Source organism: Podarcis gaigeae (genome assembly GCF_964106915.1).
Source record: "Podarcis gaigeae genome assembly, chromosome: 2".
Taxonomy (NCBI): domain Eukaryota; kingdom Metazoa; phylum Chordata; class Lepidosauria; order Squamata; family Lacertidae; genus Podarcis; species Podarcis gaigeae.
In genome coordinates this window covers 124,243,059-124,256,012 of record NC_139679.1, presented here as the reverse complement: position 1 = coordinate 124,256,012, position 12,954 = coordinate 124,243,059, and the positions used below count along the sequence as shown (strand labels likewise).

At 41.1% G+C, this 12,954-nt stretch overlaps 2 protein-coding genes across 2 annotated transcripts in view; both read right to left on the bottom strand.

Moving 5' to 3' along the window:
* LOC310837486 (uncharacterized protein) overlaps positions 1–12,954 on the bottom strand; it is a 147,376-nt gene that overhangs the window by 124,172 nt on the left and 10,250 nt on the right. The gene's annotated exons all lie outside the window — the stretch shown is intronic.
* On the bottom strand, positions 2,773–11,314 carry LOC310835997 (vomeronasal type-2 receptor 26-like; the record flags this gene model as incomplete). Its single annotated transcript, XM_083720955.1, has 6 exons — positions 2,773–3,686; positions 6,412–6,538; positions 7,305–7,535; positions 8,611–9,399; positions 10,161–10,452; positions 11,106–11,314. 6 exons carry the CDS (start codon positions 11,312–11,314, stop codon positions 2,788–2,790), a joined length of 2,547 nt encoding a protein of 848 aa, XP_083577081.1. The 3' UTR covers positions 2,773–2,787.

The window sequence follows — 12,954 nt, the reverse complement described above, 5'->3', positions numbered from 1 at the left end:
ACAATACACATTTTATACATCCAACCAGAGTGGAATAAAAAACTTCCTACTGTCTCCTTAATTGTGATATTTATTGGTTCCAAAGGTAATATTCAAGCGGCGGGGGGTGGGCTACTTGGACTCAGGAAAGGATAAAAATAGATTACTGTGATTCCGATGATTGTAAAGGGAAGAAAGATCTCCCCTGACACTTGATAGGAGCAGGTGCAGAGCAGGAGAAAACATGTTTACTCAATGGGGTGCCATGGATCATCAAGGGTAAAGGTGATGTTGGCAGAACCTGACTGACATGAAAAGAGCCCTGAGGTTGCATCAGGCCAAAGGCCCACAAAGTCCAGCATCCTGTTCTCTCAATGGTCAGTCAGGTGACACAAAGGGGAGTCCACAAGCTGGAGATGAGAGCAGAACTTTTCCTACATTCCATTTTCGTACTTCCAACAGAGGAGCGATAGCATATCAATTGACTCAGTTGCAAGAGGTCAACCATCAAGGGTCTAGAAACCAAGCCTTATAAAGAACCGTTGAAGGAGCTCCATATGTCTAGCCTGGGAGAGAGGAGACTGGGAGGAGATAGGATAGCCATCTTCAAATATCTGAAGGGCTGTCACATGGAGGACGAAGCAAGCTTGTTTTCTTTTTCTTTGTCTTTTTTAAAAAAAAAATATTTGTGCTTTTCATATTTATACAATTCGTTTATTTTTAGCAAGCTTGTTTTCTCCTGGAAAGTAGGACTTGATCCAATGACTTCAAGTTGCAGGAAAGGAGATTCCGATTAGGCATATGGAAAAACTTTCTTTTTTATATATTTTATTTATGATATTCAGGTTTATTCATTTCATTAATTTCATGGTCATTTTAACATTTCAAAACTTTACATCCTTTCCCCTCTTTCTGTGCTTCCTTATATTTATTTTCAGTTTTTTCTGCCTATCCAGATTAACTTCATTTCTTCATTTCTTCATCTACTTTAAATATACATTCTATGAAACTGCTGGTTATTATAACAGTAGCCTTATTGGAATTCACCGATTGGGTCAGCGTTGCTCCGGGACAGGAGGAAGGAAGTCAAACGACACCTGAGGTTGATTCAAAGAAAGAGTTTATTCTGCTCTCCGGATAGCAGAAGGCACTTGCGTGATCAAGTCCACAGCAAGTCCAAAGAAATGAAAGGTTTCATGCAGTTTATATACTCTCCAGGCATCCTCTGCCCCTTCTCCAGCCACGTCAACTTGTATACGCAGGTTGACATCACATATGTTCCTGCTCTGGTACTCTCAACCATAAAAAGATCTTCCTTCCTGTACTTCTGACCATAAAAGGATCTTCCTCTTCCAGTCTTATCTGGGAAGACGTCATAATCTCCGGGAACACGCTTTTGGCGTTTTCCCCGGACATTGGTCTTGTGCGTATTTTGTGGTCGGAACATAAGATAAAGATCTGACGTGTTTTCGTTGTTCCCTGGGGAGCCAAGGCCATGCCTTGCCTGTCCTGATAAAGGACAGAACTGTTTATGCAGTTGTGTCCTTATTATGGTTTTGCTCAACAGTTCAAGTTTTACGCATTTAAAAGTGCTGTCTTTTGAAAGAACAAAAGGGGGGGTTGAGTCAGTTTTTAAACTTAGTACACAGAAACCCATTCCTTCATAACTACCCTGCCAATGTTCTTATCTGTTTACAATTTCTTTGTAAATATTCAATAAAACATTTCCCATTCTTTTATAAAAAGATGTTATCTTGGTTTCTTATTTTTCTGGTAAGTTTGCCATTTCTGCATATTCCATAAGTTTTGTATTCATTCTTCTTTTGCTGGGATTTTTGGTCAAGTAACATTTTTGGTCAAGTAACATTCTTGCTGCTGTAGTCGCATACATGAATAAATTTCTGTACAGTTTGGATACTTCTGTCCCTATAATTCCCAGAATGAAAGCTTTTGGGTTGTTGTTTTTTTACAAATGTTTGCTGTTACCCAAATACCTAAATGCATAATCTTTCTTTTTATCTTTAATCCAGATACATCTTGTATTATTTATTATTATTGTATTATTTATTTTTTTACTCTCACCATTCATATTTTAAACAAAGAGTTTGGTTTTATCTTTATTAATCTTAAGACCTGCTACCTCACCAAAATGTTTTATCTCTTGTAATACTTTCGGGATTGACTCTATTGGTTCTTCCACAGATATCACCACATCATCTGCAAATGCTTTCAATTTATATTGTCTCTGTCCCACTCTTATGCCTTTAATATCTTGATTACATCTTATTCTTTGCACCAGTACTTCTAAAACTACTATAAACAACCAACATCCAGCCTTTGGACCCCCAGTCAACCTTATATCCAGCATGGAGATAAGTTCGATGAGGCCCACATCCAAGTTGTCATTGTTGTTATTTATTACATTGGTATACCGCCTTTCAGCCAAAGATCCCTGGGCAGTTCACAACATAAAAATCCAAAAGGGAGTTCAAAATCAGGTGCGCCGAGTTCCACCCAACATTATGGCTGCCCAGTTGTTGTTGTTGTTATTATTACTATTATTATTATTATTATTATTATTATTATTCCCCATAAGACCTTTTACCTATATCCCTATATCCCTTGTGTAGTCAGATTCTTCCTAATTCAGCTAAGTTCTTTTTGTACTTTAGTAATTCAGTTTGCAAATTCTTAAGCAGCTTATGAAATCCTGCTATGGGTAATGAGCAGTTTTACTCCAGTTGAGATTCTGGCTGTACAACTGTACAATTTTATGATATAACTTGAGCTAAGGATCAAATGTCATGTTTAGTTTTTTGTTGTCAGGTGCTCCTTTGTGTTCAGATCAGGCCTCAATATAATAATGTAGCATTTGGGAATGAAGATGCAGCCCAGGAGCCCAGCACTGGAGGCCAAGATAGAGAAGATCTGCACGGCTACCATGAATTTCCCCTTGGTGCTCAGGTAGGTGGGCACAAAGGACACCCAAACACTGCAGAAGACCAGCATGCTGAAGGTGATCAGCTTGGCTTCATTGAAGGCCCCAGGCAGATTCCTTGCTAAGAAAGCCACCGTGAAGCAGATGGCAGCCAGGAAGCCCATGTAGCCAAGAGAACCATAGAACATGGCCACAGACCCTTCATTGCATTGGACAATGATCTCTCCAAGCTGGGAGCTCAGGTCAAAGTCTGGGAATGGAGGAGAGATTCCCAGCCAGATGGTGCAGATGAGAACTTGGACACTGGAGCAGGAAATGACAATGGAGTTGGCCAGACTCTTCCCCAGCCATCTCCTCACCTTGTTCCCTGGCTTGGTGGCCAGGAAGGCCAGGACTACAGTGATGGTTTTTGCCAAGACAGAAGAGACAGCAGCTGAGAAGATGATGCAGAAGGCTGTTTGACGGAGAAGGCAGGTCACGTTCCTTGGCTTTCCAATGAAGAGGAAGGAAGACAAAAAGGAGAGCAGTAGAGAGATGAGGAGGATGTAGGAGAGATCCCTGTTGTTGGCTTTGACTATGGGAGTTTCTTTGTATTTAGTGAAGATTCCTAACACAAAACATGTGGCTAATGATAAGAGGAGGGCAAGAGAAGCCAGGAGGCTCCCCAGACTTTCTTCATAGGACAGGAAGGCTATTATTTTGGGGACACATTGATCTCGGTCTTCATTTGGATGCTGATCTTCTGGACATTTGGTGCATTCATCAGCATCTGCAGAGAGAAAAAAAAACACTTCCATATACTAACATCAGTCACAAACCTACAATAGTCTGAATGCTGTCGAGCTGCTCGTACAGGATTTTCAAAAAGGCCCACACTGTACTTTGAAGTGCTGGCAATCAGGGCTTTAAAGCATGAAATCAGCTGGCATCACTATTGCATCTGGTGATTGACAGCTTGGCAGCAGCACCCAACTGATATTTTTCACCTAGAAAATTTAGATCTAGTGCAACGGCCAGAAAAAATTCTGGACCCGGGATTAGACAACCGTGGGTTAAATGGATCAATAGGTTGACTGAAAAAGGCAGCTTGTCATGTTCGAATATTGAGAAGCAGAGGTGTTAAGCCTAAACTTATTTTATAATATATTGACGCTAGAATTATAATTTCTAAAATCACATATTTCAATAGAATTCCATGATTCCTCCAAGGAACTCAGAGGAGTATTACTGTGTGGCACTGCCTCCATTCCTGAACTGCTGGGACTTCTCAGAAATATTCAGGTGGTCTCTCTGGCCCTAGTGCTGACTGACTCCATGGCAGGACAACAACCCTCCTGAGGCCACAGCTTTGGTGAACCCAATACACCCTGGCGCTCTTGCCCACTTTTCCATCACTCACCAAGATAGTCCCCAGAACCAGATTCACTGACATGTCCTCCCTGCATCGTTGGAGGTGGCATTTCTTTTCTTTTTTAAAATATTTTTTTATTAATTTTCATTAATACACATACACTCATTACACATCTATACATCCCACATATACCTTTAGCTCTGCCGAGCTTCAGACTTCCCTCCATTCCTTCGGTAAGTATCATATAGTTATTTACCTCACGTATTTTATTTGTTACTGTGCTGTTAGAGTTATTCTAACCCTGCCAGTGCCTTTAAGTTTTTACAATTTTCTCTTATATACATCAAATATTTACTCCAACTTTCACAAAACTTCTTTTCATCCTGATCTCGTATTTTCCCCAGCAATCTAGCCAGTTCTGTGTAATTCATCATTTTAAACAGCCATTCCATAATAGTAGGTATTACATCTGTTTTCCAGTTCTGAGCCAACATAGTTCTTGCTGCTGTCGTGGCGTACAGAAAGAGATTTTTATCCTTCTTTTTAATTTCCTTCCCTGTCAATCCCAATAGAAAGGCTTCGGGGGTTTTAAAAAAAGTATACTTAAAAACTTTTTTAAGCTCATTGTAAATAGATTCCCAGAAACCCTTCACTTTACCACAAGTCCACCACATGTGGTAGAGATCTCCCTCCACCTCTCCACATTTCCAGCACTTCCTATTTTTCATTCTGTACATCTTTGCCAGTTTTACCGGCGTGAGATGCCATCTATATATCATTTTCCATATATTCTCCTGCAATGCCGTACACGCCGTAAACTTCATATTTACATTCCATAGTTTATGCCACGCTTCTAATTCGATATTATATCCGAAATCGATGGCCGACTTAATCATGGCTTCTTTTACCTCCTCATCTTTAGTAAACCAGTCCAATAGTAAGTCATACATTTTAGACAGTAATTTGTTGTTACCTTCTATAATGTCAATATGAAATTTTGATTTCTTGTATAAAGACAACTACGAGACCACGTGGAGAGAAATCAAGAAAGATCTAGATATTTGGGACAGACTGAGACTTTCTTTTCTAGGGAGAATACCAGTGATCAAAATGAATGTTTTAACCAGAATGCTATTTTTATTTCAAACAATTCCAGTGAATAAAGGGCTAAAACAATGTAAAGAGTGGCAGAAAATATTGGCAAGATTTGTTTGGCAGGGAAAGAGGCCAAGAATAAAAATGAAGTTCCTGGTTGATAAAAAAGAAAGAGGCGGCTTTTCCCTGCCAGACATGAGCCTTTATTATGAAGCAGCGTCTCTAACGTGGATAAGAGATTGGATAAAACTAGAAAATACTGAACTTCTGGATTTAGAGGGATTTGACAACAGGTACGAGTGGCACTCGTACCTGTGGTATGGTAAAGTGAAAGTTCACAGGGTTTTTTTTAAATTAGAGGATTATTAGAGGATAATTAGAGGATCTATATATGAAGTATGGGAAAGAAATAAAAATCTGTTAGAAAAGAAAACCCCTTGGTGGATATCACCAACTGAAGTACTAACCATTAAAAAAGTTAATATGGAAGGAAAGAGAGCCACTTATGAAGAGTTTATTAGGAAGACTGAGCATGGTATTAAGCTTAAGGCATATGAAGAAGTAGAGAATTCACTGACAGGGTGGCTACAGTACCACCAAGTTAAAGAGATATTAAAAGAAGATAAAAAGAGGTTGGGATTTGGAGGTGGCCTTTCAATGCCTTTGAATACTAGTTGCTGGAGATCACATGGGGGTGGGTGGGAGGCCTGTTCTTTCTATGCAGCTTCTGGGGTCCCATGGGAATCCCACTGGCCTCTCTTAGAACAAGTTGCTGAGCACTGCTTTTATTATATTCTTGAGGTTTCCGGCAATAGGTGAACCCTCCCAGAAGAGGACATTTCATTCATGGGGTAACATTGCCTGTGCTATTTTCTAGAAAAAGAGGTGCCAGAACCCACCATCAATGCCTCCATTGTTCTCTGAGAAAGCCAATGGTCCCCACCTGACAGATGACAGAACTAGCCATTACTAATATCATGTTTGCAGTGGCTCAAATATTTGCCCCATCCTCCCATCAAAGGCCATTCTCTCTGAGATCCTCTCCTACCTTCCTGAGCGGAGATGGTCCCTTCAGAGCAGGGAGAACAATCATAGCAGCAGGGCGGCATCCCTTCCTGAACTTTTCTGGAATATCCAGGGAGACAGCTTTCTGTGCATCTTGATCGAGGTACGGTCTAGGCATGAAGAGAAAATTGAGCACTAAGGAGAAAGTGATAGGTGTATTTATGCCTTGGGACACAGATAATAGAATTTTGGTAGGATCCCGGAGAAGAGATATTTGCTTCTGATAACCTCAAGCGACTCCAGTCCCTATTTTGTGGCAGTTAAATTTTTCTTTGTTTTTTGCAGACCTGCATGGCAGAGACACCTTTTTTGGTGGCGCTTCTACTTCTCCACCCCCACCGCCTTGATATTGATATCTCATAGTTAACAACAAACAGGAGCATGGCATAAACCATCATATGAACATCAGCGATAAAACAAGTCTTCTATCTGTTGCCGTCACATCTGCCAACAGAGACATTGGTGTTGCTTCCAAAGTCTGCACCCAGTGTAGACTTTAGTGCCCAGTTTGCTTGTTTGCCATGTCTCTATGCCCAAACAGAAGTGGAATACCTTACTATACTCCAGCCTTACCCAACCTGGTGCCCCTCAGATATCTTTGCACAATGCTGGCTGGGGTGCATGGGAGATGTAGTCCACAATATTTGGAGGGCACCAAGTTGGGGAAACGTGTTCTGCTCTGTTTTGGAAGTCTCCTACTTACTTTGACATTTTATACATGTTTACTCAAGAGCAGGTTCCATAAAACTCAGTGGGACTTAGCTCCAGGAAAGCTCCCACAAGATTGCAGACGATGCCTCATATGTACTATTCAAAATGTTAATAGAGCATAGCAGATGTCATTGTTAATAAAATGACAGATCAATTTCCCCCTACCTTCTTAAATAGCTTGGGCCATACAATTGCTTCTGTGTTAATGGTGAACTTCAGATTTGAGGACTTTTGTCTCTCTATTCTCCCAATTTTCACTCTATCATGAGAGTTATTAGGAAACAGCACCCAATTCACGATATCGAAGTCAATGGCCAGTGCCCCATTCTCATCCAAGTACTGTCCATCAGCTGAAGTATTAGAGAAGAACTGGACTTTTTTCAAGAAACGATGAAGCTAGAATGACAGAGGAAAATCCAGCAATGAGTTAGCAGGGCTGAATTATGCAACATGGTTTCATGTTCTCCCTGCATCCTGATCTTCTCTGAATAAGAACCACTGTATCTCTCATTTGGAACCATGTGACAGTTCTAGATTATTAGACACCCTCAATCAACTTCAAAAATTTTGGGGGTGATGAAAATCAACATTATTACATATATTAGGAAAGGTTGATTTGGAGGGATAAAATGGGAGCCACTGCAGCAGGGTCTCAGATTATGAAATCAAAGTCTGAGAGATGGTCCTTAAGGTATTTTGGTCCTCAGTCATTTAAGGCTTTATAGGGTCAACGTTGAACTTTTAATTAAGTCTGGAAACGTATTGGCAGCCAGTGTGGTTGGACGAAGATTGGTGTAATATGCTCAGACAGTGTTGTCCCAGTGAACAACATGATGGTCGAAGTCTGCATCTTCTGAAGTTTCTGAACAGTCTTCAGAGGCAGCCCTACGTATAACGCAGAAGTGTGGTTATAATTGGAAGACAAAAGCATTCAAGAGTATTGCTGTCTAATGACAGTGTTATGTGGTAGTGTCTAATCCTAGTGTTTTTGTTACATTTTGTAAAAAGTAGTTCCTAATACTCATATTAGATCTAGATTCTACATGTTTAGACCTTTTGTGGATTTCCAAACTATGCAGTGTAGGAGGCTGCTAAGAAGTAGATAACTGTTGAATCAGAGCATTGGTCCAATGAGCTCCACTTCCATCTCTATGAGTTGCTGCCTGAAAATAATTCTGTCTGCAGGAACATTGCACTGAATCTGTGATCTTGACTTCCCATACACTGATGGGCCATTTCTGTTGTGCTCCACCTGTAACTCGTGTAGAATTCCCTTCCCCTGGGAACCTGGGTAGTAGAAATTCTGATGGATTTCTGTAAGAAGGTGAAAACAATGTCAACGGCCAATCAGTCAATGTAGACAATACCAACCAACGTTCTGACTCAATTCAAGACCAATTCTGATGATGTTATCATGGTGATTCCAGAGAAGGGACAACAAATTCCAGTTTGCAAGAGGAAAAGGACTTACCTGCCATGGCTGTAGCTTTTGAAGATCCAAGCTGCCTCCACCCACAATCGACATCCTCTTTGACCTGGATGAATATGCAGCATTGAAGGCCTGAGCCACAGCTTGGATACTCAGGTAATTCACATAGCTGTCTTGGGACTGGATTCTTTCAATCTCTTCCTGGGGCAGCATCTTCACATTATCCTTCTCTCTGCATTTGGTCATACCCCTCACAGACAAGGCATGCTTTGAATAAGAACAATCAAATGCTTCTTTTGAATACCATTGACTAGTCAAGGACATTGGCCCATAATAGTCCTTCTTCATCCTTTTTTTGGTCTTCACTACAAAGGACAAAGAGCCATGGGCATACCGGAAGCAGTCAATGTCACATAACAACATTTTGTTCTGAAGAAGTGTGGTTATCCAGACTTTCCCCTCAGTCTGTATCCTTTCCAGTAAGGACTGTACCTCTATGATTATGTAAAGTCCACTTTGAGAGTCTGCAAAGTAAACAAATACATTGACTTGTCTCCACGGGGCAGGTGCTTCATGGGGTATCCATAGCCAAGTTTCTCGTTGTACTCTTTGTGTGAAGGCAACACAAATTTCCCTTTTGTTCATTTGAGGTGTCAAGGTACTCAGGAACCTTTCTCCATTGTCATTGTTGGGAGCAAAGAGGCCGACCCACGTCCAGCTGAAATGCAGGAGGAGTTGGACCATCCCCTGGTACTGCGTTTCTTGGTTTGGGACCATCCGGTAGACAAAAGGGGACTGGAATTTATCAGTAAGAGCAAAGCCATAACTGAGCTGGTGAGAAAAGGGAAAGAGACTGATGGCTTGTGTTTCAGCATTAAGACCCGATACGCCTATGTGAAGGATGCTGACAGATTTAGTGCAAACCTCACCGTTTTTTTGGAAGTAAAACAATATTTTTTAAAAAAATCAAGCAATCCTTATACCAATTAATGGCAAAATTCTCTAGCCAATTAAAAAAGATTCTTTAAAAAGCAATCAAAAAGGTAAAACACTATAACCAAACTTAAATGAAAATGCCTGCTGCAAAAAAATAAAAGTTTTGAGTAAGCCCTAGGAAGACAGTAGGAAAGGGGCCTGTCTGTCCTCAACTGCAAGGGAGTTCCATCACCCTTCATACCCTCCAACATCTGGCAGAAGATAAGGCGAAGGAGTAAACCCTGCACAAATCCTGCACCAGCTGAGTGGTGCTTTGTTTGCCTCCTTCCAGCAACTCCTGCAGCCAAGCTTGTGCCAAATGCATTGCTCTTCTTTCCTTTGGACCACAGCAGTGAGGCTGAGAGGGAGGTCTTGTCGTCTGGGCAGCCCTGGACCTCCGTACCCACTGCCTAGGCTTGTGCACTGTGGAGGTCACTTTGATACTACTTACACAGTGGTTTGACTTCATCCCAGAGGCTCATGCCATTGTCTTTCAAGACAGACAGATGGCAGCAGCAGCAGCAGCAGCAGCAGCAACAACAACAACAACAAACAACAACAACAACAACAAGGTGGCTAATATTGCCAGGTGTGTTTCACCTGGACCCACTGATTACCTGTGGGATCTTGTAGATTCCTAACATGCTTGCAATGTGTGTGGAGATGTCAAATTCACTTTTTTCAAGAACAGCTAGCAGCCTTTTTTGCTTCCCACAGCTGTAGTTTGGAATGTTGATTTTCCCACCAGCAAGCAGGTCTGTCATGGAGTCAGAAGTCAGTCTTCCCTCAGAATAGGTATCATAGATGCTGTAGCCCAGGGTGATGTTGGGTAAGAGACTAGGATTATGATTAATATCCCGAACAGCAAGGGAGAAGGAAATAATGTGTGAGTTCTTCTTATCCACCCAGCTGCAAAAAAAAGTGTGTCACACAGTCATCCTTAATTCAGTGAAAATGAACGTCACATTCTTTTTTGTATTAATCAAAGCAAGTAGGAAAAGAGGCGAGGAAGTAGAGCAAAGGGAGACAGAGGTCTACCTGTACCTGTAGTATCTTTGCAAGGGAGGGAAGATCAGAACACAAATCAGTCACATTTCTGGTGACCTACCAAAACTCCCTTGAGGGCCAGGAGGTAGAACAAAGTGAGACAGAGGTCTACCTGTACCTGTGTCTGCAGTATTTTTGCAAGGGAGGAGGGTGAAGGGAAGCAAAGTCGACATTTATAATTTGAAGTTGCATAGAATATGTTGTGCATGGGGAAAAGAATTGTGTTCACATTTTATTTATTACAGAAAACTTGCAACTCAAAAACATCCCACAACACTTCCTACCTTCTAGAAAACAAGTCATGCTTTGGAGAGCAGTACATGTCAAAACTACTACTAGTTATTTAAAATTCATTATAAAACACTTTGAAACATGGTTTTTCACTAATTGAACAGACACAAAGAATTAATGAAATGTAATGTAAATAACATTTTCAAGTTTATCAGAAAACAAGTGTATTACGGGAAATGGAGAGTAGATAGGAAGAAGAACTACATCAATGCATCGTTACTTACGTCTCAAATCTGCTTACAGGGGTGCTGGAAAAGGTTAAAGGAGATTGTTCATGAAAGAATATTGGATATATGACTCCACTAATGAGGTAGTCTGCTAGGCGGTAAAAATTTGCAGCCAAAACTTGTTCCTTGATTGGATTCAGTGGGCATTTTTCCCTCAGCTGCATCCCATTGGTTGCAAGAGGCAGCAACACAAGCAGTGTTATCATTCTGGGTCTACCTGCTACACTTTCCTTGTAGCTGTTCCACCCAATACTAGCTGCTCATAATATGCCCCAAATTCTTGCAAATCAGGGATTGCAGTGAATTGACAAATACAGGGAAGTGTCCAGCTCTGGTCTCAGAGCTGAAGGGTGATGGTTCAGAAGTGGAGGATCTATTCTGCACCAAGAAGGTGTGAGGTTGTCATCTCTGATCCCTGTTCCAGGCAAAGCTGCGGATGTTCCCTTCCAGGAAAGCCAGTCGGTCTAAATTACTGATCTAGAAGGCAGCATCACACAGATGTACCTTCCCACTTCACCTGCTCTATGTCTTGGCCCCCAGGATTTTGTGGCACAATATATATTTTATACACCCAACCTTTCAGGCACAGTGGAATAAAAAACTTCCTGCTGCTCTTAATTGCGATATTTACCTTATTGCTTGCAAAGGCAATATTCAAGCAGTGGGGTGGGAGCTAGTTGGACTCAGGAAAGAATAAAAATAGATCACTGTGATTCTGATGATTGTAAAGGGAAGAAAGATCTCCCCTGAAACTTTGTAGGAGCAGGTGCAGAGCAGGAGAAAACATGTTTACTCAATAGGCTGCCACAGATCATCAAGGGTAAAGGTGAGTTTGGCAAAACGTGATTGACATCAGAAGAGCCCTGAGGTTGGATCAGACTGAAAGGTGGTCCTGAGATATTGTGGGCCTCAGCCGTTTAAGGCTTTATAGGTCAAAGCCAGGACTTTGAATTGGATGTGGAAGCTAACTGGCAGCAAGTGTGGTTGGACCAGCATCAGTGTCTTATCTTTGCACCTGTGCAAAAAATCCATCCAGAGTTTCATCTTACATGCAGAAACTTACAAAGACAGTTTTCTGAAAACAAATGTCCAAAACCCTCAACAGGGGGCGCATCTGAAATTTCGTTAGGATTAACAAAGAAACTGTATAAAGACAAGACAAGCTGCGGATAACATCAGGCTGGTAGTGGATTTGATATATTTAAACGGGAATAGTGAAGCTTTAGCTATAATATCTCTAGATGCAGAAAAAGCTTTTGATAAGGTCCACAAACTATATATAGAAAAAGTACTACAAAAAATTGATTTCCCATTTGAAATAAACTCAAGAGTCGAGTGTGGATTTCATGCTCTTTATTCAGCTCATAGTAGTGAGGAATGGAAGTTCCCCTGAAATGTCTGCTTTATATACATTATTTATACAATGGGCCCCACGTGATTGGCTAATTCTGGCGATTCTACTGTAGGCCAATCAGGTTGCGGATTCACTTCCACCTGGAGTTGCACTGGGTGGCTCCTGCGGACCAATCAGACTGCTGCAATCTGTATCCTCTTCAACACAGTACATAACACCATTAGACTTTATAAAATGGCTAAACATATTATATTGCTTCCCTACATCTAGTGTTAAGACAAACAGCATAATCTCTGCACCTTTCACATTATCCAGAGGTACTAGGCAAGGCGGCCCACTTTTGCCTTTGCTTTTTAATATTTGTTTGGAGCCCCTGGTATGTACTATTAGACAGCATAAATCTTTGGTGTAATTAATAACTCACTTGAAAACAAATTGGTAATGTTTGCAGATGATATTCTTCTGTTTATCACAAAATCTCACAGTACTGTT